This window comes from Monopterus albus, unplaced genomic scaffold (assembly GCF_001952655.1).
Source record: "Monopterus albus unplaced genomic scaffold, M_albus_1.0 scaffold18.1, whole genome shotgun sequence".
Classification (NCBI taxonomy): domain Eukaryota; kingdom Metazoa; phylum Chordata; class Actinopteri; order Synbranchiformes; family Synbranchidae; genus Monopterus; species Monopterus albus.
This window is the reverse complement of record NW_018127898.1, coordinates 6,600,891-6,625,947: the sequence shown is the minus strand read 5'-3', so window position 1 is coordinate 6,625,947 and position 25,057 is coordinate 6,600,891. Positions and strand designations below refer to the sequence as shown.

General features: G+C 41.9%; 2 protein-coding genes across 2 annotated transcripts in view; both read right to left on the bottom strand.

The window, feature by feature from the left end:
* Nucleotides 1–1,490: 1,490 nt before the first annotated feature.
* Nucleotides 1,491–18,483, bottom strand: mapkapk3 (MAPK activated protein kinase 3). The gene is made up of 11 exons (XM_020592494.1): nt 18,329–18,483; nt 17,781–18,238; nt 10,734–10,873; nt 7,686–7,750; nt 7,395–7,474; nt 6,568–6,694; nt 6,276–6,351; nt 5,988–6,112; nt 4,846–4,931; nt 4,647–4,727; nt 1,491–2,491 (listed from the first exon to the last, which is right to left on the bottom strand). The coding sequence occupies exons 2-11, from the start codon at nt 18,060–18,062 to the stop codon at nt 2,336–2,338; spliced, it is 1,218 nt and encodes a 405-aa protein (XP_020448150.1). The 5' UTR covers nt 18,063–18,238; nt 18,329–18,483; the 3' UTR covers nt 1,491–2,335.
* Nucleotides 18,484–18,766: 283 nt separating this feature from the next.
* The window catches only part of dnah1 (dynein, axonemal, heavy chain 1), a 39,776-nt gene continuing 33,485 nt past the window's right edge, over nt 18,767–25,057 (bottom strand). The window contains 8 exon segments of the mRNA XM_020592689.1: nt 18,767–18,996; nt 19,385–19,619; nt 19,801–20,007; nt 20,164–20,308; nt 22,851–22,981; nt 23,233–23,403; nt 24,124–24,300; nt 24,488–24,667. Coding sequence (XP_020448345.1) covers nt 18,875–18,996; nt 19,385–19,619; nt 19,801–20,007; nt 20,164–20,308; nt 22,851–22,981; nt 23,233–23,403; nt 24,124–24,300; nt 24,488–24,667 — 1,368 coding nt within the window. The 3' untranslated portion in view covers nt 18,767–18,874.

Genomic DNA, 25,057 nt, shown 5'->3' with positions numbered 1-25,057 from the left:
AACACAGGCACTAACTTGCAGCACTGTAACGGTCTGGAGATAATAAATGCATCACGTGGCTGTCTGTAAGGGCTTGAGGCTATTTCAGTGGCAGTAATGATACACTTATCAGCAGAATATAATAATAACAATGCTAACTGCCAAGCACAGATCCTGTGACTGCATATCTGTGAATTAATGAAACACTCTCACACTGAAACACACAAAAAGCAGTTGAGGGAGAGAGGGGCACAAATGGTTAAAGGTCACATGACTGACCTTCAACACATTCCTCCCTAAAGGGCAAAGTGATTGACCTCCACATATTCCCTTCTGCATGCCTCACACCCGAAACACTAGAAACTCTGGCACCATGTGACACACACTCAATGTATAGACCTGTCTCACTGTGATTTATCACAGGGCCTAACACATTTTACATAAATAGTCCTGTAAGGCTGACGCCAGACTAATATTTCTGCCAAATTTACTTGGGCTTCATCAAAACCTTTTGCCGTTTTTTCATAACTCTACCATAAATTTAAGGATAAAATGCCATGTAAATAAAATGAAAATAGCTTTATATGAGCATTCAAAATTGAAAGTACATACGTGCGTCATGCTACAACCCACATGTGGATAGTTCAGACCCCTTTCTTCTTTCTGAGAGGGATGTGTCTTTAATCAGGATATACTGTCTTTGACTGTAGAAGCACTAACATAAAGACATGGCTTCTGCACAAGCCCGCTCTGTGCCTCTTGCACTGAAGCTTCATGAGCAAGATGATATCAGTTTTTTTAATCAGTCAAACTTTCAGAAAAAAATAAAAGCTGCTGAAAACATATCCCACTGTCTCATGTGAATTGTGCCACATGACTAAAACAAACAACTGAGCTCTGCCCTTTTTTGTCTTCTGGCGTCACTTTTTGTGTTAATGCCAGTCTGTCTGGTGTTGGTAAACCACTCCAGGTTTTGTGAATTCGTGGAATTACACGAGTAGGAAGAGCACAAGACACTGTTATGTCAACACCACATGGTTTAAGCATAACTGGGGTAATGCTCAACAAAATGACTAACAATGGGAAAATGTTTATCACTGCCTCCCTGTGCGAAAACATTTCATTTGTAACGTACTGTGAAATCTCACCTACAAACACTGATGACTGTCTTATTCTGAGGAATTATAAATTAATTCTCATTGGGCCACACCTAATAATGGCAGACATCTTGTATTTACAGCAGGAAAGCCACCGTTTTTATGAGAAGCTTTCCCACAACTCACCCCCTAAATACTCCAGAGGGACCATCTGATTAAAGTGAGGGGGGAGTACTTATCATATAACGTAAACATAATAACGGTGACCTTTCTGCTACATCACTGACACCAAGTCAGATGGCTGTGTCCCAAATTACTGCTCAGCTGCTGCTAACTATAGCACAAAGCCTGAAAGGCACACATACAAAAACAATAGTTCCATGGAAAAAGCGTCTTGCACATAAACACTCCTGCTTGATTTAAAAAGTTTTATTTACAACCACTGGGACAAAGGCAGTCTCTATTATTGCAGGCTTAACTGTCATGACCATGTTTTGACATGAAGCAAAGCTGTGGCCACTACTTACTGGAAGCATCTTACTCAACTCCCAACACCTCTCACACACCCCCTTTTCTCAAGAAAAGTATCATATTCCATCCATGATGCATAACCATCCATTACCCCACTGCTGGTAACATAAAGCTCTCATGCTGACAGGACACGGCAGGCAGACATGTGCGCTGCCTGAGGACAATATATCACTTGATAGCGTGAAGCCATTTTATTGTCGCTTTAATTAAAAGTACTCCCTCAGGTTGAGCTGAACGTCATTATGGAGGCTACATTTTATTGACAAGACAGTGTCAGACTTTGCTTTAGCCCCTAAAAGGAAGGCAGACAGAATTAAGACAATACAGGTGATGGTGAGTGTTCTAGTTTCACAGGCTGTTGGCTTGTCTGTCTGTGTGTCATCTGTACACTAGTGCATCATTAGCTCAAACAGGCCTCCAACAGGCAACCTAGCATCCAAATAGACAAAACATTACCACTACAAATACTTCATGTCTGCACACAGGATCTAAAACTGACATACATACAGGTAGTAATTAAAAACAGACAGGCCTGCACTGAGCAGAGCTGTTGATTTCTATCACTCACAGGAGACACACTTCATGTCTTATTATGTCCTATAAATGTCCAGCTCTGACTTTGCTGTTGTCCCTTTACAAGAACGCATCCTCAACGTCCAGTGTCTCAAGAGTCCCCAGCTGCTCCCTAAACGATCCTCTCCAAATTTATTTCTCCTCCCTTCTGGGTCTCACTGACTTTGGCAGACCGTGGACCCGCTTTTGGCCCCTGCAGCAGCCTTCTTACGTCTCTTGTTGAGCAGGGGGTTGCTGGAAGTATCAAGATCCTTGATCTTCACCTGGTCGTAGTCCACACGCATGGTCGCTAAAGCGCTGGTCAGCTCTTCCTGTGAGAGACAGCACAGCAGATCAGGTGTAGCAGTGTGTTATTCCACTGAAGACTACTTCAGCTACTACAAAGGACAGAGAACATACTACATAACAAACTGGAGCTTCAACAGTTTGCAAAGTTACTACTGATAAGTTTCTACATCCAAGAGAGTTGAACGTACCAGTGCACATGTTTAAAGCAAAAGTTTTAGGAAATATGCTTGTTTGCTTTCTTAAGAGTTACATGAGAAGCTCAGTACTGATCTCATGTCTGTACAGTAAATATGAAACCAAAGCAAATAGCCAGTGGCTTAGTTTAGCATAAAATGGGCAACAAACTAGACGATCTCTTGGCCAGGAGCTTCCTCTAATCTCCACTGGTTACTTGAGCTTGGGACATAACCCCTCATAGAAACTACAACTTGCCTTTGCCCACTGGTTTTGCACGGATTATGATGAGATATAACATGTTAAGGAACATTAGAGGTGCTGATAGGTGCATTTTATTAACTTTGGACAGATCCAGGCTGTGTGGAGTCTTTATGCTAAGCTAAGACAACCGACTGCTGGCCTTATATTTAACATGCACACTTGAGAATGTATCAGTTTCTTCAGTACTCAGCAAGAAAGCAAAAAAGTGTCAAATGTCAAACTATTCCTTTAAGGGCTGTTCCGTAGACAGTGATTTATGGTAAAATAGACAAAGGTGGAAAGCAGAAAATCCTGTCTGGGAACATTTTTATGAACTAGGGAAGTGTCATTACTTGTAGAGGCCAAAAGACGCAGGACAAGAAACAAGCCTCAGACTAAACTGTCATAGGCCTGGTCTTCACGCTAGGGCTGAGAGCTATAGTCCTGAAGATATTAACCCTCAGACTCTTCATCCTCCTCCTCCTCTTTTTTTAGAGTGTAACCTCTTGTTTTTATGTTAAGGAGTGTAACCCGCGAAGTTTTTACATAGCTGTGCTCATTGCAGTAATGAACAGTGGCGTAGTGTGTGCGTATTATTTTAGAGAAACCTCTTGGCACTCCTTATTGCTAGAGACTCACTTATGCAGCTGTTGTGAAGGTGTTGCCATTCTACCCAGGGTTTTTGCTCGCATTTACAGCCACTTAAAAGTAAGCCCTGGAGGCATCCAGATAAGATGCCTGAACCAACTCAACAGACTCCTTTTGATGTGAAGGAGCAGTGGTTCTACTGTGAGCCCCTCCACATGTCTGAACTCTGCATTCTATCTCTAAAGCTAAGTCCGGCCACCCTGTGAGGGAAACTCATTTCGGTCACTACCCAGAGCTTGTGACCACAGGTGAGAGTTGGAGTGCAGACTGACTGGTAAAGTGAGAGCTTTATCTTTCAGCTCAGCTTCTTCTTCATCACAACGGCCCAGTACAACATCCACATTACTGCTGATGTTTCCCTTACCCCCCCTGTCAATCTCAGGCTCAGTTTTACCCTCACTCATTAACAAAACCCTGAGATACTTAAAATTCTTCACTTGGGGCAGCAACTCACTCCCAACCCAGAGGGAGCACTCCACCGTTTTCCAGCAGAGTACCGTGGCCTCAGACTTGAAGGTGCTAACTCTCATCCCTGCTGCTTCACACTCAGCTGCAAACCGTCCCAGTGTGTACTGTAGGTCATGATCTGATGAAGCCTGAGATCCCCAAACCAGACACGCTCCTCATTTTTTTGTGTAAATCATAGAAAAGGTGGCGGGAAGCACTGCACAGGGCAGCTGAGCACCTTTGTGTTTAGAAGTGGGTGTGTACACTTTAAAATGAACTAAACCACAGAGCAGAGCAGAATGTGGCCTCTGCTTCCCCTGGTGGCCAGCAGCGGGATCTCAATTTGAAACACTTAAAGTTATTAAGGGCCTAGTGAGACTGTGAATACAGTTGTATACGCCTTCTGTGGCATTTACCAGGCATGCAGGGGTTGCAGCATGAGACATCCAGCATTCTTGGAGTTTGCCATATACTAGAGAATAAAACTATATCCACCTCTGCTCCACTGATTATGACCATTCTTTTTTAATCTGTCTCTTATGAGCCCCAAAAAGTGCAGTGCTCGTGTAACACCATCCAGTCTGAAGCCAACCTAAAGCTGTGAGCAGTAACCAGCTGTAATGTCAACATGTGGCCAAAGGGGGTCAGTGTTATCACGTTTCTGACCTTTACATCCTCCCACAGCTCTCTGTCTTCAGTCAGGACCCTGGTGGTGTGGAGGGGGGTGGGGGGAACCACCATGGACTGCTGCAGATTGCAAACACACACACACACACATATAGATGAGCAACCAGATGCACAGACAAATCAGAATCAGTACAGGAATTCTACACTGTCTGCCTGTACTTGGCATTCAGATGCTTACATTGATCCAGGGGTGGTTCATAAAGTGAGTGATGCTCATTCTCTCATTAGGGTCTGTCTTCAGCAGCTGGTGGATCAAATCTTTTGCTAGGAGAACAAAGGCAATGCAAAGATGATTACATTATTAGTAATAACACACACACACACACACACACACACACACACACACACACACACATCTTGTGGTTTGTTAAGCTTTTTGGGTCTCAGACACAGACTGTCCTACTTAGCAAATAAAATTATTTGAGAGTGAGCGGGAAAAAAAAGAGCTGATGTTGTTGTTGTTGGTTAGAAGGAGGACAGCAGCTGGCTGTTGTCTCTGAAATCCAGGGCATGTAACATATCTGTTAGACTCTGAGCATGCTCATTTGATGCAGTGTTTCAAAGTGTAGACTTCCAGGAAACTGACAAGAACTAGAGTCACTCAGTCACCATAGGCTACTGTTTGCCTAAACTATAGCTGAACCACATTCCGTGTTGTCTGTGCAATATTTTTGTCAGGGTGCAGTTGATCACGGAGGTTTATGTCTTTGACTAGGTCATTCAGGACACCTGGTGGGTCCAGGTTGCTGCAGCATTACAGTTTTATGGTTTCCTGTGGTTAACAGTGGTGTTGCATGCTTTACAGTGCAGACATGTGCACACTGATGCAGACAAATACAACAGTACTGTTCACATGTCATCACAGCATCATTTTGGAAAGGTTCACTTTGCTGTCCATAATAAAAAATGTCAGGTCATCGTCCTTCAATCAGCTGCAGAACATTCATTTCTACCATCATCTGGTTAAAGGTTAAACACATTAAAAAGAGGGAGTGGCTTGATTACTCAGTGTGACAAGTCTTTGAACCTCTGACTCTCACATGTTTGTGTTGAAATACAACTGAACAAATAATGCATGTGTTGACATATCTCTTTGTGTGCCTTGTTAGATGGCTGCATATGAAATATTTTGCTAAGTATAAAAAATGTAACAGTGTGGCTGGAGACAGAGGTTTAATGTTCTGTTTCTGCCGAATGTGCCCACTGCTGAGAATGTTTTTAAAATCTAAAAATGGAGAGAAAACCAAAAATGTTATAATTAGTAAGCATCAGTGTGGACAGTACTCGTGTGTGAGGGTTTTTCTGTGGAGGTGTTCTCACCTTCCTGTGACACTTCAGCCCACTCTGGGTTGGGGAACTCGTACTGGCCCATCCTGATCCTCCTCTTCATCCCTGGTGAGATGGCCTGGCCCGTGTTGGAGTAAAATGGAGGGAAGCCACACAACCTACAGAGACAAACACAGTCAAACAGACAGACAGAGTAATTTCAGATTCTTAAAACATTCCACCTTCACTTTGTTAGAAGGTATCTATATATATAGACAGTGTGACAGGAAAAAAGATATCGGGATTTTCATATGCTCACACGCAACCACACACAGTACTCACAAGATGTACATGATGACACCCAGAGACCACATGTCACAGGACTTGTCATATTTCTCCGGACCCAAAACCTCAGGAGCTTATTGACGATGACACAAACACACACACAGGAACAGCACACAAATGGAGATTAGGGTTGTACAGTGCAGGCAAAGATGAGTCATCAGCTATAGCGTTTCCTGTTCCTGTAAACCTGAGAGCTAAACCATAGGATAAGACCCTCTTCCCAGGTCTTTCTACAAACAGTTCATCTGTCAGGCTGCCATACATTTAAAGACAATGTAAAGCAACGTACCCACATAGTATGGTGTATAGCAGGGGGTCTGTAGAGGGTTGTGTAGTGTGGTCTCCTTAGCAAAGCCAAAATCTGTTAGCTTAAGGACCCCGTTTCTCTCTTTAGTGGTGTACAGCAGGTTCTCCGGCTAGACAGGAAGGCAGAAGAAAATATGTTTCATATGCTTCATGATTTGGGTGGCAAAACGTACTCACCAGCCACTTTATTAGGTACACCTGTACCATTGTATGCAATTCAGTGCAACATTTCTGCCCTAACATCTGTTGTTTATGAAGCTCAAAATGTTTCAGGTTTTGGTGAAACTATCACAGATGTATATATTCAATTATGTGTTTATTACTGAGGTCCCAGTTAAAGGTGTTGTACTGGACTACATTATATTCAGAGGCGTTCCTAATATTCTGACCCTCTCATCTATGTGGCTGAGGGGGACAAAAATATGGAGACACCTCTAAATATAATGTAGTCCTATACAAAATCGCCTTTAGCTATGATCAAAAACCAAAACATTTTGGGCTTCAGTTCAGTACAATTTTATTTGTATAGTGCCAAATCATAGCAAAAGTCATGTCAGGACACTTCACACACTAAGGTCTCGACCTTACTATTATTAATTATTATTATTATATAAGAACAACCCAACAAATCCCCCTTGAGGAAGGACTTGGCGACAGTGGGGACAAAAAACCTCCTTTAACGGAAGAAACCTCTGACAGACCCCGGCTCTTCATAAACACAGTTGTTAAGGTGGAAGTGTTGCATTGAACTGCATACAATTGTAAAGGTGTACCTAATAAAGTGGCCTGTGGGTGTTGATCTCTGTGCACCTTGATGTCTCTGTGCGCAATGTTAATGTTGTGGAGAAAATCGATGGCCGTGCCAATGTCCCTCATAATCTCAGATGCCTCTGGGAAGAAAAGAGGAAAACACATACTCTCAAACCAGAAGCTATTCAAATATTTCTTAACAAGAGAACAACACTGAACAGGGAATGTGGAAAAACTTGTAATTCTGTCCCTTTTTCTTCTGGGATGTATGCCAAGAGGTTTGCCTTATATCACTCTGTCCTGGGAATAATAATATCTCTAACTTCCTGTGATAAGTTCATCACACGTCACCTTTCTCAGTGAAGGCCTGGTCTCCTCTGGCCTGGATTCGACTGAACAACTCTCCCCCCTCCATACTGGAAACACAAACACACACACATAATTTATAAATTGCACAAACAACACTCCAGGGCATAATGTCACCAATACATCACATACAAATAAAGTGGAAATTTCCAAAAAAAAACAAACAAACAACGATCACTGAACAGAGTTCCCCATTTAGGTGTTTTCTAAAAAAAACAAACAAACAAAGATCACCGAACAGAGTTCCCCATTTAGGTGTTTTCACAATGTGAAAGGTTTCAGCAGTGCAGTGACAACACTTGAGTTGAGGGCTTTCTCCAAAAGCCTTCAGTTTCATGCAAAAAAGGTAAGTGAAACAGAGATTCTGAGAATACTGAGTACGAAGTCCACTTCAGTAAAACAGAGAGGAACAGAATCAAAGGCAGATAAAGGGAAAAGTACAAAAACCCTATTGTTGAAAAGAACCAACAGGGTTTATGTGAAACATTTCACTCTTACAGACACAAACAGTGAAATGACTATTATTAGTTTTATTTGTAGTCTGGACACATATATAAATGTATGACAGTTGATAAAAACCAAATACTGTATAGTACATGACTTTTTATACTGAAAACACAATACCTCTGTTTTGATCACATGCCACGCCTGACAACCCGACCTCACTCTATAAAGGATCAGACACCATCGCCCCCAAAGATGTTATAGTTTCAAAATGAGATATCTATGTTTCCCACTCCTCGTGTTCACCTCCTCACATCAGACAGACGTTTCATGTCTGGTGGCCTGAAACTCTCTCTTCTGCTTCTCAGAAAAAGGTGTTTGCGCTCACTGTGATGTGGATGTGTTTCAGTGTGTGTTAGGTAAGAGTGTACTTTTTGTGGTTCAGAGATTAACAGATAAATGGGATAGATACATGAGCAACTGACTGTAAGCTAAAATGACTAATCGGCACTGGGCTGCACTGCTGTCCCTTCTCTGACCCTCCTGTTGGCGGCTCAGCAGCATGAGATTACTGAGCACACACACACACACACACACACACACACACACACACACACAGTACAACACAAACACTTGCTGTGAAGATGACAACCAATTATGTCACTTTTTAAAATTCCCATGAACAGAGTGCAGTATCATTTCTCTGCCCTCTGTGGTTTATCTCTTTTTCTCTGAAGTATGATTTTTAATTGATACTGAAAGTGGAAAAGAGGGCAATGAAGGTAGCACATACACACACACACACTGTTTAGCACTGTCGCTGAAGTCATCTGGGCTGTTACTATAGACAGTTTGTCATGAGGTGAAGCCCAGATGCAATTCTGTTTGTCTCATCTGAGTGTCAGGTCTTGTGATTAACCTTTAACATGGATGAATGTTCTGCCGTCAGTGGCACAGAGCTTATGCTTTATCATTGTAGACGCACACACACACACACAAAGCTACAGATTGCATAGAAATACAGTATCTGCACATGCTAGATATATTGGAAAATTTGATTTCTATTTAATTCAGAGGAAAATGGCTTCAGTAGTTGGATTTGTAATGTGAGATTTATTTCACAGAGACACTTTTACATCTCTGAGTTATGATTCACTGACAACCTTAACCTCTTCGACATGGTGGAAAAACAAATGCCAGCTGACAGTGTCAGGTTTGCTCGGCCGCTCTGCCTCCCTCACCTTTCCTACTGTCTCTTGCCCCATTACTCTTATCACGTTCACCTGTTCCTCACTCCCTTATCACCAGCTGCACTTGATTAGGTCACTCACTATATTACCCGGTTTCACTCCTCAGTCACTTGCCAGTTCTTTCTAGTCACTAGGCCAACTTTGCTCCATGCGTTTTCATTGTTTTTGTATGTCCTTATCCCCTAGCCAAGCTACTGTTTTGTGTTTCCCCGACGGACTGTTCCTCCGGACCGTGGCTCCACTCTCTCCTCCCAGGCAGGTCAATGCACAGTCGCCTATCTGTTCCACTATTGCCTCCATCTCTCTGTCTCTACCTTCAGTACCACCATCACATAATGTTTTTATTTTTTATTTTTGTTCAATTTATGGCATAAGAAGTAACTATGCATCACTGTTTTCAGAAAATATTGTGCATTTTTTCCATTTCCAAGAGAAACTGTGTTAACATTTGTTCAAATAAAAAATCACCAAAATCTGTTATTTATCAAGGGGTGCCTAAACTTTTGCATAAGACTGTATATATATACCGAAGTCGGCCACCTGGGTCCGCCTCTTTCCTCGTTCGCACTCACTGGTGTGAACGGATCTTAACAGACAGGAGGAACTCACATGCTGAAATGAAACGAATCTTGAATATGTTTGTGTTTAGCCAGAATAAAAGTTTTACAGGAAGTAAATCTACAATGTGGAAATATTAATATTAAGCCTGTGGGTTTCCACTGCCAGATACCAAAAGCCATAGGTTCATATAAACCTATAAAAACCTGGCGGGTTTACAATAAAGTTGCATTTTTAGCTTTCAGTTTATCTGATTCAAGTACTATATGATGAACTCTCTTTATGGCTGTGGCAGTATTTTAGTGAGAGAACTGTTTGTGTGTGTGTGTGTTATAAGTCTTTATTTAGTAGCACACAACAAATGCATAAATTCTAGTGGACACCTATGGAAAGTCTGAGCAGACTGAGTGTAACTTCCTTTTTCTGGTCAACAGAAAGAGAACAGCGCTGGGCCGCTCTAACAACCTTTCTTCAAAACTGGCTAGTTAAAAAAGACACAAATAAATCCACACCATCCTTGTTAAAACCTGCACTGCTGCTGCTGCCACATCAGAGCCAAAGGAAAATGTTTATCTAATCACTGTTCACTTAGAGGAGGAAATAAGAAGCACAACCTTGTAGTAAGATTCATGGCAAAACTTTTTACAGTCATAGTTTTTAATGTTTTATCTGAAAACTACACTTGATATCACCATGTATTGTGACGCAGTATAATAAGGAAATACCTTGAGTGAAAACATTCACAAAAACAACAGGTAGAGCGGTGAAATATGAATCCTACCACTCCATGATGATGAGCAGGCATTTCTTCCCATGATGCATGTTCTCATACAGGCTAAGGATGCGAACGATGTACGGGCCTCCTGATACTCGCCAGTGAAGCTCCACCTCTCGCCGCGCTTTGGGACTGTCGTACAGAATCTACAGAGAGAGAAGGATTAAAACAACATATAATTATGACAAACTGGAAATTAATTGGCATGACTGATAACTTTGATCATCAGTTTGGATTTTTATTGCCTTTTTCTACACTGGTTCAGTATTACAATCGATTCACTTTTGCTGGAATCACAGTGTGTTTAAATAATCATGTTATGGCTCTACAAATTCTTTGTTGTTCAAATTAAGGTTCAGAGCAAGCTGTTATTAAAAACTAAGAAAATTAGTCAATGAAGTTTTTGTTTTACATGTACATAGTATGCAATTTCCATATGATCAAATACAGTAGGTCAAAGATGAAACAACAAAAAATTTAATTATTGGCCATTTTGATAACTGATCAACCATTTTCCAGGCAAAAATGCCCAAGTTTACTGGTGCCAGCTTCTCAAATGGGAGGATATGTTGCTTTATTGTGCTTTATATCATTGCAAATTCAGATTTAGTTGGTCGTGCCTGAGCTTGTCAACATTAGAAAGCAAAGTCTTGGTAATAATATCGTCTATATCATCTCACATCTACAGCCAGATGTTATCCTCATTTGGTTGACAACAAATCAATCATGTTTTCTTACTTTTTCATTTTATTTATGTGCATCAAAGCCAGGCAAGCTGGCCTTCCTACGAACTGAGCTCTCAGACCCCTGGTTTTGAGACAGCACTGTTAATCACTGTTTAGTTATTACTTGGTTGTAAAAATCAAAGTGTACAGCTAGCACATTTTCTATCAGTGAAGAAGCTGAAGGACCAATACATGTACAACTGTGTTTAAATATGAAAAGATACAAAGTAAAACATCAGCATGTATGAAAAGGTTCAGTCCTCACTGACAGGGCAGCGGATGGCGATGTGACAATGTGTTGGCAATCACTTAAGGGCAAACACCGTTCACCAGTGTGAGCCAGGCAGTGTTGTAAAGGCTGGAAGTTGTGTCCAATCAATAAACTGTATCACAACACTGTAATGACAGCATTACAGAGGAGGAACTGAACATTTGGATGAATTTTCCATGTGAGCAAACTGTGAATGCCTTGATCTAACACAGACACCCGACCAGGGAAACAGCGCTAACCACTGTTCAGGTATCCCCGTTACGCTCATATACACAGCAAACTTCACATGTTTTTAAGGAGAAGTCACATCAAAAGTAGCTGAACATGAGAATACACTGCATGCTTACACAGTTCAATCAAGGGAGAATCTGCAAGTTGAAGAAAGTGGACGGTGAGGCAAGAGTCAGCCTGCAGCTGATATGCCACTGACTGAGATTTGGCAATGCTTGAATAGTTAATCCTATTGACAGAGAGGAGTTTAGAAATGTTTCTTCCGGTCTAATTAAACCAACACGGCTATAAAAGCTGACACTTTTAGCTTACACTGCTCCAGAGTCATAGAAGATATCACAACATAGTGTATCTTACTGTACTGGGAGCTGTGCCAGAGGTCACTGGTCTTCACAGCTTCGCTACATCTAAGTCGAGGACACACGTATAATATAGCCCTTAAGTCATCCTTGTCACATAAGCAGATACGCGCGCGCACACACAGACATGCACACACACAGATGGCAGAGACACACACACACAGCAGGTGGCAGATCTTGACATAGCACACGTTTCCCATCATAATGTATTTTTGGGTTTGACAAAAATGGAGTGACCTACGGCCTTTCACAAGGTCGCTGTATGTGTGTGTGTGCACAAAACATACACACAGATCCTTGTGGGGGACTTTCCATTGACTTACATTCATTTCCTGTAGACTTATCCTAACCTTAACCATACCCACTACTTGCCTAACACCTAACCCTGACCCTAACCTTAAACCATGTTGCCACCCTAAAACTCAGCGTTGATTCAGTGACGACCGAGTCCCCACAATGTGAGTGTGTTAATAAGTTCTGGTCCCCATAATGTAAGTAATACAAAGGCACTCACACACACACAATCTGTGTTGTATTACAGGTAACTGTAAAATGATAAAAATGTAAAATGTCATATTCAGGATCGTGGGCAGAAATAAAAGAAATCTAAACATCAGAGACAAACAGCTTGTAACTGACACTGTGTTTCAGCTTGCTCATGTCAAAGAGGAAGTGAGGAATTCAGAGCACGGCCGGGTGTGGAAAGTAGAAGCTGTGGGTTTCCGGTTACTTACTTGTCTGATCTACTACTACGTGCCCTATTTTGTTCACTCCCACTGACTCGAACTCGACTTTGAGCCAAGCAGTGGTCATGTTTGCTTCTTTATGACTTTAATCAGAGCAGAGTATGTTCCCTTAATTTCCTGTAGTGGAAGCGAAACAGATCTGATTAAACATGACTGTGTAGATTAAATACACATATAAAACATTAAAGGGAAGGCAGAGAGATAATTGAGAAGATGAGACACACATAGTTAATCTTCTGATGGACTCTGGTCTCATGTTAAACGACATCATGCAGCCCAAACACAGTCTTGTCCCTGATCCTGTGCTAAACCAATCAACCACATCTCAACACTCCTCTCAACCAGTCAGATCTCTGATTGAACACACTGAGCCACACACATCTTTATCTGACAATGTCCACTGAGTTTAATGGCACACTACTCACCAGAATCACTCTCTTTCCTGAGCACACACACACCTACATTGCTACAACATGTTTGCAGATTATTAACCATTAGATCCTGTCAGAGTGCCGGTCTGCACAGCCTGATGAAAAGGTGGTTTATCTTTACAACTGTAGTAAAATAAACTAGAAAGTGGTCGACTGTTAATCACTAATTAAATCATTTATTGTTTCAAAGAACAAGACTATGAGCGCCTGAGGACTGGCAGATGGTGGTTCCCATTTTTAAAAAGGGGGGTCCAGTTATTGAGGTACTCAGCCTTCCTGAGAAAATCTATGCCAGAGTGCTGGAAAGGAGGCTCCAACAGATTGTCAAACCTCAGATCCAGGAGGAACAATGCAGATTCCATCCTGGTTGTGGAGCACTCTTTACTCTTGCAAGGTCACTGGAGGGATTCTGGGAGTTTGCCCACCCAGCCTACATGTGATTTGTGGACTTGGAGAAGGCCTACGACAGGGCCCCTCGTGGAATCTTGTCAGGGGTACTTTGGGAGTATGGGGTACTGGGGTCTTTGGTACAAGCCATGAGTTCCTTGTATAACTGGAGTGAGAACTGTGTACACTCAGCAAGAAATCAAACATGCTCCCAGTTAGTGTTGGCCTTCGTCAGGGTTGTTCTTGTCACAGATCCTGTTTGTGATTTTCATGGACAGGATTTCAAGGCTTTGCTGGCTTCATCAGATCATGACTTCCAGTACACACTGGGACGGTTTGCAGCTGAGTGTGAAGCAGCAGGGATGAGAGTTAGCACCTTCAAGTCTGAGGCCACGGTGCTCTGCTGAAAAATGGTGGACTGCTCCCTCTGGGTTGGGAGTGAGTTGCTGCTCCAACTGAAGGAGTTTAATTATCTTGGTGTTTTGCTCACGAGTGAGGATACAACTGAGCATGAGATTAACAGGCGGCTAGGCTAGCATCAGCAGTAATGTGGACGTTGTACCAGAACGTTGTGGTGAAGGAGGAGCTGAGCCAAAAGGCAAAGCTCTCAATTTACCAGTCAGTCTACACTCCAACCCTCACCTGTGGTCTTGAGCTCTGGGTCGTGACCGAAAGAATAAGATTTCATATACAATCAGCTGAAATGAGTTTCCTTTACAAGGTGGCCAGATTTAGCCCTTAGCCTTAGAGATAGGTTGCGGAGTTCTGACATCTGGGAGAGGCTCAGAGTAGAACTGCCGCTCCTTCACATCAAAAGGAGCCAGTTGAGGTAGTTCAGGCATTCAGGGGGCCTCCCTCTGGAGGTTTTCTGGGCACATACATCTGGTAGGAGACCCGGGGGTAGACCCAGAACACGCTGGACAGATTTTATATCTTATCTGGCCTGGGAATGGCTCGGAATCTTGCCAGAGAAGCTGGAAAACATTTCTGGGGACAGAGATGTCTGGACTACCCGATCTCAGCTAAGCAGAAGAAAATGACTGGATGATTGGAAGACTATGAGTTTACAGCCATGCTAGCAGCTCTGTAAGACTTTACTTCAGCACAGCAGTGCTTTTAGCTAAATTCTAATGTCAACATGCTAACATGCTAATGTTTAGCAGCTAATGTACCATGTTCACCACTGTAGTTTAGCTGGTCAGGATGCTAGTATTACCACAATTACCACAAACAAGAAAGTACATTGCAGGTGGAAGGGAATGTCTGACCTAATGAAACATTAAAGGATCACCAATGTTATTACAGTTCCTTCTGAGAGGGACAAACTGAGATACTGTATCAGTCTGGTGAACCACCCAGCACCTGAAGTGACATCTATTTGCAGTATAAAAAAACATAAAATATCAAAGAGGCATCTGAAGCACTCTACAGTCAAGTATGAAAAACACCCAAAAGACATTTTCCATGACAACGCTACAGTGACTGTCCCTGCTAGGCAATAAAAACATCAGGTTCCTCCTTGTTGTTTAAGCTAAAGATGACAGCACAAATACAACTTGCAGCTCTTTTGAGTACAACAAAGATCCTCAACCACAAAGGTTAATCAGGTTAAAACCCCAGTCCATTCAAGATGACCTCTCAACACGTCAGCACTGCAGCGTTTCCTCTGTGCTACAATTCAAGCTGATAATTACACAGCAACAGCTGAAGCCTGAGAGTCAATAGAGATATTTAGGACCAAACCTCTCAGACTGATTAACTTGTTTAACGGCACTGGAGCCGACTTGCCTGAGATCTGAGTCTAGTTTCTAAAAACTGAGAGCTCTTCCATGCAATCTCTGACTGAACCACAGAGATTAAAGATAGGGTTTCGCAGAGGAAACCCAGATGTTTCATGAGCATGCCAGTGGGCTAACCACACAGGTGAACATACACAAGCACACTGAAAAAAAGATTTTGACTGTAAATAGAAGCATGTAGCTCATACAGTGTGCTACAAGTCATATGCTAATGGAACAATCACTATCAAACTGTGTGCTTATTCCCAGCTAGTGGCGGTGCTCAAGACGCCTGCCAAGCACCACAGGGCTCCCTCAGGTCTCTCAGGTCCCACTGCTCCTAGGAGTCATACAAATCCAAGTTAATAAAATCTTGATAAGAGTAACCAAATTACAGCAAAACGATGGCTCGCATCCAGTTCTGCTTCAAAGTGGATTAAACCTATTCTCATTGATTACACCTAGAGCTCAGGGCAACACTTAATTAAAAGCCAATGAGCCAGTCAACTCTCCTCACACCCCTCCACATCCAACACTATTCTTTCCTTTTGCTGTCTATTTGGCTTGACATTAAAAACACAGCGGAACTTGCAAATTAGCTTAAATGGCAAATTCTGATCTTTTGTTCCTTTGTCATCTCTCAAACCTTATAACAGGTTTTTCAGAAAGGCTTCAGAGACTGAGTGTGAGCTTCACCTTGTGGCGGCTGAATTCTGTCAGGTATCAGGTGAAGCTGTTCTGGGGACACTCAGCCGTCTTGTGACTACATATATTCACAGCAAAGGTTCTAATAAAACACATTCTTGTGTAAAGAGCTCAGTGTTTTCTCACAGATTCGGCTTGTTTCCCCAGAAAAATCTCAGCTTCAGTTCAGCAAGTAGGAATTTTCAGCAGCACATATTGTTTTTGTTCTGTTGTGCTGCCTTTTCAGAGCAATAACTGTATTTTGTTTTCTGACATGATGCTGCCAAACACCATTCACCTCTTGGTCTTTCATCTTTTGTTTGTAACTTCATATTTTCTGTTGCTCTCATTTTGTGTTTCTCTTTATATCTCACAGTGTACAGCTCTCTGTGTGACACTGGTGCTGTCTGGTTTGGCAGCTCAGCTCCAGATGGATTACTGTAAGGCAGTAACTCTCTGAGTGTATAATCCAGCGGTGACAGGTGACAGCCTGATGGCCCATGCATGTGAGCATATGTGCTAGAGTTTCCACTGGTGTCAGAAAAAGGTGTCATCATCTCATATGGATGGGTGACCATGCAAACCTGGAACTTGCATCTGATCCAGCAAGAGGCCGAAATTCCAGGAAACACAGCTCTATGATCACATCCAGCCGATCTACGTGCAAAGCATGTGAGCCCGGTGGGCAACGTGTACAGTACATGTCAAACCCAAAGTGAACAGCAGGAGCTAGCTCAGACACACATGTACACAAGTCAGGTTTTCAAGACACACACTCACACACATAGGCAGTGTGAGACTACATCATGTACGATGACTGAAGAATTATTCAGCATCACAAAGATCGTTTTTGAGTCACCTTTGAAAAGGAGTCTCCCTCCTGTTTGTCTGTGAAACAAACCTGACCTCCCTAAAGCTAAAGGTTCTTCTAACTTGGCTACGGTGTCAACCCAGTTTCTACCTCTCCTGCCCAAACATGTATTAATATCAAGATGAATGAATTTATTAAGGTGGCAATAATACTTTCACACAGATGCTATTATTTTTAAATATATAGCCTTGAATTGTTTAAATGTAAAGGAACAATCTGAACTAAATTTAAGCAAAATTTAAAAAATTGGACATGTTCCAGTTATTCCAAGTTGATTAACCTGTTTAGACACTATAGACAACAACTGCTATTATTTTTAAACTGTGAAATATAGAATTGTACCAAAAATATTTGTGTATATAGGATTTTATGGTCATTTGCTAAACACCCACAGAGCTTATAAATCTGTAATTACACTAGGAATGAGTACAACATTAGTGTACACAGGTTAAAGTAATTGGTGGGCCAGCTGAAGTTTATTTATGAGGAGTATATTCTGATCTGAACTGGTCTATCTTCTCCTACCTAGTTTATAACATAATCCTAAGTGTCAGGTGACTTCTTCAGTACCTTCAATGCGCACTTCTCTCCAGTCTTCTTATTGAAGCACTGTAGGACTTTGCCATTGATCCCTAAGCCCAGAACCTGAGTGGAGATCTTATAATCGTCCGTCACCGCGTTGCGTTTTATGTCCAGTTTGGGATAAACCGGCGTGAGCAAGTGTGTGGGCTCGGTGTCGGCGTCCTTTCTGTCGGTGGCCGGGGGATCGGGCTGCTGCTGTATAGGGCTGTCCGGCTCTGCCTCGGCTTTTGGCGCTTGCGGTTGCTCCTTCCCGTTTCCATTTTGTAGCATGATCACGCCGGTGTTTTGTCACCAGCGGTGCCCAGGAGAAGCGTGAGTAATTCACCAAAGTAATGCGATGACTCCCGCTGGTCTCCGGTAACTGCGTAAGAGGAATCCTCTGGTGTGTCTGGCTGCCCTGGGCGCAGAGGCTCCTGTGGCTACTCCCCACTGATTCTCTAGTACAGCTTATAAAACAAAATGAATTTGTTTACACTACACAATTTCTTCTCACTGAACTTGTCATTTTTTAAGAATTGGTCATTCATTGATTTTACCAGCCGAGGCTCACTGCTCGGAGAAATCCAAACGATTAAGCGTAATTAAACCAAAATGAAATCCCAGTCACAGATGAGGCGGTGAGTAGATTCTGTTGGTTCAGGTGATGTCTGTTCCCGCTGATCTGGAGTCCCGTGGTTGTATTCACATGGCCAGTCACTGTCACCAACTGTGTGTTTAAGTACCACCCTCCTTCAGTTAAGTCATATTTGTCAACTGGCCCTATGTGCTTGCCTTAAAGGAGCAGGATGTATATTCACTTCAGTGCTCAGCGTGGTGGACAAATTAGGCTTGCGCTTGTCTCATAAGAGGCAGAAAGGACAGTAGATTTAGAGCAACAATATTACAGTATTTTATGGAGAAAACCATAGAACTGGATTCCTCTGACCAGTTTGTTTTTGTCAAAGTAAATAAATGATAATACCACATGAGTGTTGCCTTGTGCAAAACTGTTTATTACACAGACCACCAATCACTGTGGGCTGTAAAGCACAGATATAGAATAAGGCATGGTGGCATAAGACAAAGTGAGTGTGTGTCAGTTTTCAGTAATCCAGTGCGCATATGAGAGCGACTCCTCGTTTGATCCAGTGGCTCTGGCTCTGATCTGTAGGCAGCTCCACTGCCATCACGTAGTTGGTGGAGTGACCGGTGGTGGAGAGTGTCCCTACAAAAGCACACAAAACAGTTCAGTGGCACAAAAAATTAATTTAAAAAGTTTGTATTTTTCCATCCATGCATTGAATTAAGTGTTTCAGAGCAGTCTAATGTCTTGGCCATGTGGGTGGAAAACACTGAGCTGTGCTTTCCCATGCTTCATGAAACGAGACACTGCAATCTATTTTGGGTGAGTAATAAAACCACCAAAATATGATTCAGACAAACACTAGAGTGAACACCCCAACACCTAGGGACAGGGTTTATAACCCAAGCACCTACACAGACTTGGGTTAATCCATTTCTTTGACCTCATTTATTTAGTTAAATTTATTAATTACACACTAATATGCTTGTTGTAGTATAAGCCAGTCGTGTTCATAATTGTGTGTACTGACCAGCCCGTGTGAGCGTCTTGTAGATGGGGCAGATGTAGACCCCAGAGGTCGGAGGTTTGCGGTTGGGTTTGGGGATCAGCCAGATGACAGCCATCTCTGTGTAGAGCTCCTTGGGCCTGGACTCTGTGAGCTGGCCTGCCCTGATATCCCAGCGAGCCCCCTCCAGGAAAAGACCATGAATGTAGCAGCCCGTGTTTGGTTTCTGTGTTATCTCTGACACTGATGCCGATATTACCTGAGAGATTGTAGTTGATAGATACCATTTAAAATCAAGTTTCAAAGCAATTTTAGAAAACAAATTACAGTGTACCTTTATATTCATTAATCAATACTTTAAATATGTGATGCTATAACAAAGATAAGCAAGAAAGAGTGGCAATGACACACACTGCCAGACATACAGCATACAGGCTGACCTCAAAGTCAAATCCAATTGTGTCAATAGAGATGCCAGAGCAACGGGCGTAATTCTGGAGGGTTCCAGTGAGAAAAGCCTGAGGGAAAAAGAAGCCGCTAATCCAGAAGACAGGTGGAATGCCTGTAGAGATCCATCTCCGCAGGAAACTGATCCTCTGAAGCAGGTCTGACACCCATGAGGCCAGAGGCTTCAGGGATGGGTAGGCCTGGAGGGAGAGAGAGACAGATGGGCAATGCAAAAAGTAGAACATGGATATCAAAATATTAGCTGAGCCAAAACATCTCAGTATTCTGTGCTTTTGCATTCTGCATCTCTCTGTGCCTGTGGATACTGAGTATTCACTGGTATGTCTATGTCTTGCCTTGGCTTTCCACTTATCAGGCACCATGTTGTTGAACAGGCTGTTGGACATAAGCTCCAGATCGGATGACATCACCACTAAACCTTTCAGAGCTTTCAAAATATCACTGAGACTCTGAGAGATGACTGCCAGCAACTTGTTATATCTGGAAGACAAAACATACAAGGAGCAATTAATTTAGGTTCAAGGTTCCAGGATTTTATTGTCAATTCACCATACGTATGTGCAGGACACACCTAGTACTGGGTGCCATAACATTTAGGAACTAAAATAGAATACAGTAGAATAAAAATAGAATAGAATAGAATAGAATAAGAACTGGATTGATGTAATTAGGAGAAAGCTAAATGGTACAGCCAATAAGCTGTGACTCAAAACCGTGTACAGCCAGTGACAGTAGTGCAAACAATAACAGGAGATTGTCAGATGGTTCAGCATCACCAGGGCGTTGGTGTTGAGGTGCAAATAGCATATGAGGTATACATAGACAGTATTGCAAATGACCAACAGCAGCAGATTTACATATAACAGATTATAAAACAGCAGAGGTAGTTTTTTGTTTCCACAACTGGGTTACAGTCCACGGGCAGGGGGGTAGTGGGCAGTGTTCAGCATCCTCACAGCCTGGTGAATTAAGCTGTTTGTAAGTCTGGTGGAGTGGGAATGAAGACTCCGATACCTTCACCCTGAAGGCAGGAGTCTGAAGTGGGAGGTGCTAATGTTTAGTACTAATGATTTAACCTGGCAATATCTCACTGAGTACTGCTCAGATTACTGCAGTTCATATAATTAAAAGGTCATGTATATGACAATGCACACAAATACATAACAATTCTAAATCATAAAATGGAGTAAACATGTAAATGAAATATTTAAAGAGTTCCCTCTTATGGCCCAACATGATTTAAGTAGAAATAACCTTTCCTGTTGTTACAGTTTGATGTTAAACAAATTCAGTTACAAATCTAAATAAGTAATAAGAAAATTACTAATAAGTTACTATGGCCAGAAAAAGTTCATAAAAGTTAAATTAATAGCCGTATGCTAAACCTGACCAAAATACTTTCACAGATGAACAAACTGAGAAACTCATGAAAAAAAAGTCAAACAGCAGAGACCTGGTTTTTAACATAAACTAACTCACTTCAAGAATAAACGTACGTAGCAAAGCCCTTACTGCCTCATAGTATAAAAAGGAACATACTGTAGGTTTTCAATTCACCATGTCTCAGGAAATAGTTGCAATCACAAGTTATTTGATTTTCTCATGTTTATTTGTTTTGTTTGCAGTGGAACAAAAAAGCAAAGGAAAAAGCCAAACCATTCCACACTGAACTCTAAAAATGGACTGGACAGAATTATTGACACCTTTTAAAAATCATCAGAAACAGTTGTATTTCATGCATGTAATGCTTCTTAAATTTGTAATGAAACTCACCTGTAGCAACCAACAGATGCTGGTGGTATAGATATCACACTTGCAACCAGTTAAAATAGAGAAAAGTTGACTCAACCTTTGTATTGTGTGGACCACACTGAGCATGGAGAAAAGAAAGAAGAGCAAAGAAATGTCTGCGGATTGAGAACCACAACAGTGGAAAAGCCTGGACAGTCTCGAGGCTCCAAGTCCATCTCCAGAGATCTGGCTGTTCCTGTGTCCACTGTACGCAGCATTGTCAAGATGTTTACAGCCCATGGAGCTGTAGCTAATCTCTCTGGATGTGGATGAAAGAGAAGAATAGATCACAGATTGCAACAAAGGATTGTTCGAATGGTGGATAAAGAGCCTTGATCAACGTCCAAACAAATCCAACCTGCAGGCACAGGGTGCAACAGTATCAGCTCACACTATCTGTCGCCATCTGAATGACAAGAGGCGCTATGGTAGGAGACCCAGGGGGCCCAGTACTGACACAGAGACATAAAAAAAAGTCAGACTGGAGTTTGTCTAAACTTACCTGAGGAAGCCACAGTCCTTCTGGGAGAATGTCCTATGGACAGATGAGACTAAAATAGAGCTTTTTGGTCGAGCACATCATTCTACTGTTTTCAGAAAATGAAATGAGGCCTTCAAAGAAAAGAACACGGTCCCTACAATCAAACACAGTGGAGGTTCACTGATGTTTTGGGGTTGATTTGCTGTTTCAGACACTGGATGTCTTGACTGTGTGTGTGGCTTTATGAAATGTGAAGAGTACCAATGAATTCTGGGACACAATGTGGGGCCCAGTGTCAGAAAGTTGGGTCTCCGTCAGAGGTCATGGGTCTTACAGCAGTACAATGACCCAAAGCAGACTTCAAAAAGCACCAGAAATGGGAGAAGGATCCCTTCAAATCAGAGACCTGGAGAAGGGTGGTCCAAAATTCCAGTAGAGAGGCAGACGAAACTCACTGATGGTTACAGGATGCGACTGATTTCAGTGATTTTTGTCCAAGTTGAGGATGTCAATAATCCTATCCAGTCTATTTTTGGAGTTCTGTGTGGACTCCATCAGATTTGGCTTTTTTCCTGTTTGCTTTCTGTTGTTCCAATGCAAACAAAATAAACAAACATGAGAATACCAATGAATTTGTGATTGCAAAAATGTTCTGGGAGAAGTGGTGAATTATCTGAGAGAAATGAAGGGGGGCTGATATTTTTGGTCATGACTGTATATCAAGGAGTGGGTTGGACAGCCTAGTGTTACCTGATGACCTCCTGGATGAGCACTGTGTTCATGGACTCTTCATAGAGGACCGGGTACTTTTCCATCACCTCCTGAACTCTGAAAGGCTGAGGGATCTTTTCAACAATGCCCACCACTATCTCCTCCACGATCTACAGTACAGGAAAAGACAGATCATTGGTGGTATATTAAATATCTCGGCCTTATTCCAAGCATTTTAGAAAATGTTGTGCATCCAGCTTTTTTCCCGTCACAGGCGACTCAACACTCTTTTGTATAGTATGATCAGCTAATGGTGAAAATGATGGTGTTTACTGTTGTGCCACACCTCCCAACTTGTATTTAGTCCAACAAATAAAGACAACAGAAAAACAAACAACATCCAACCAGTCAATATTTGTACCTCCTCCAGAGTTTTGCCGCCAGCAGACGCAGCTCGAGGCTGGAGAAAAAGGACATCTCCCAGCAGGGCAAAGGTCTCATTCTGGGCAAAGCTGATGTTAGCGTTGTCGTGGAGACCAAATATCTCAGGTGTATCATTGATGGGCAAACCACGGATGTATGCCATGTAGCCCTAACGTCAAAATTGCAATGACAATGAGTCACTCACTAACACCAGCTGTCATCAATCAGTTTGATAGTCAGGAGTTCAGGAGTTAATGTGGTTTTAATGTGACTCTCGACATGCTACAACATATTTTCAGCCATTCAAGAAATGTCAAACAAATCTTATTCAGAACCTGTGGTCCTGTCCAGAGTCAACACATGCACCATCTATACCTGGATAACTGCAGATGCATCTAGTTGTCTTATTTCTTTCACCATGACAAAGACTTACACTATCACTTCACAAAAATAAAACCATTTTATGGTATTGTGAATTCATTAAAAAACAAACTCAAACATGTTTTAAGTGATCATATAGGGGGTGAGTCAAATATATGACAAATACTGTCCTGGCGTCTTGAAATAAGTTATCAATATACAGTAATAGGTCCAATATTGCAGCAAGATTTATGACCCGCATTTCAAGTCTGGAACTGGCAGTTCAACTTCTTTGCACTATATGGCTGCTTTATATTGGAATGATGATATACTGTACACTACAAGGATATTGTCATGTGTCATAGATGAAAGTCTTGCAATGTATCACTTGTTTAAGATGTAATTATGTAATACTAATTCCCAACTCTATAATATATGGTTTTGAAGTATACCAACTGATGCAGACAAAGGTCAAGTTTAATGCGCTGCTCTTATCACAACCTTCTGAATCCCCCTGCATTTATCTAACCTTGATATCATGTTTTGTGTCTATCTGCCGGTAGACCCCAGACGAAGAGTAGATGTGATCATTAATAAGAACATCAGGACAGTAGAAGTCTTCCAGCACACTGAGGAGACATCGTCTGTCCCAGTTATCTGTCACACGGCCACCATAATTAATCTCCCCTGCGGTGTATTTTAGGACCTGGACAGGTGGAGGGTGAAAAGAAAAGACAGTTAGAAGCGCATGCACAAACACACACATATATTTTCTGGCTGAGGTGAAAAGTTTCTTATTAAAGGGCCTGTGATCATGTAAGCATATACCTTAATTAGCAGCAGTAATAAAAAAAACATTTCACAATAAAATACATAACAATAACTGTGGGCACCTTGTATGGGATGTCCTGGTACTCGTCCAGGAACATTTTAAGTTGACTAATGCAGATGTTCAGGTCACCGTCTGTGAACTCGTAGGGTATGTTGAAGCCTAGAGGGCCAAACTTCCTTCGCTCCAGAGCAATTCCATGGAACAGACACAGAGACAGGAGCAAAGACTTGAAGTTTGTTATCTGGAGAGAATGAAGAGGAGAACAGAGGAAAAAGTTGAAGATATTAATACACACAAGATGTTCTCAAGAATAAAACTGACTCAAAGAGGCAGATATTCTAGTAACTGACTGCAGGAACTGACAAGGAGGTAAATACAGTGGTGTGAAAAAGTGTTTGCCCCCTTACTGATTTCTTATCTTTTTGCATGTTTGTCACACTGTAATGTTTCAGATCGTCAAACAAATTTATATATTAGTCAAAGATAACACAAGTAAACACATCATGCAGTTTTTAAATGAAGGTTTTTATTATTAAGGGAAAACAAAATCCAAAACTATAGAGCCCTGTGTGAACAAGTGTTTGCCCCCCTGTCAAAACACTGGTTTATCGCACCTGAGTTCAATTTCTCT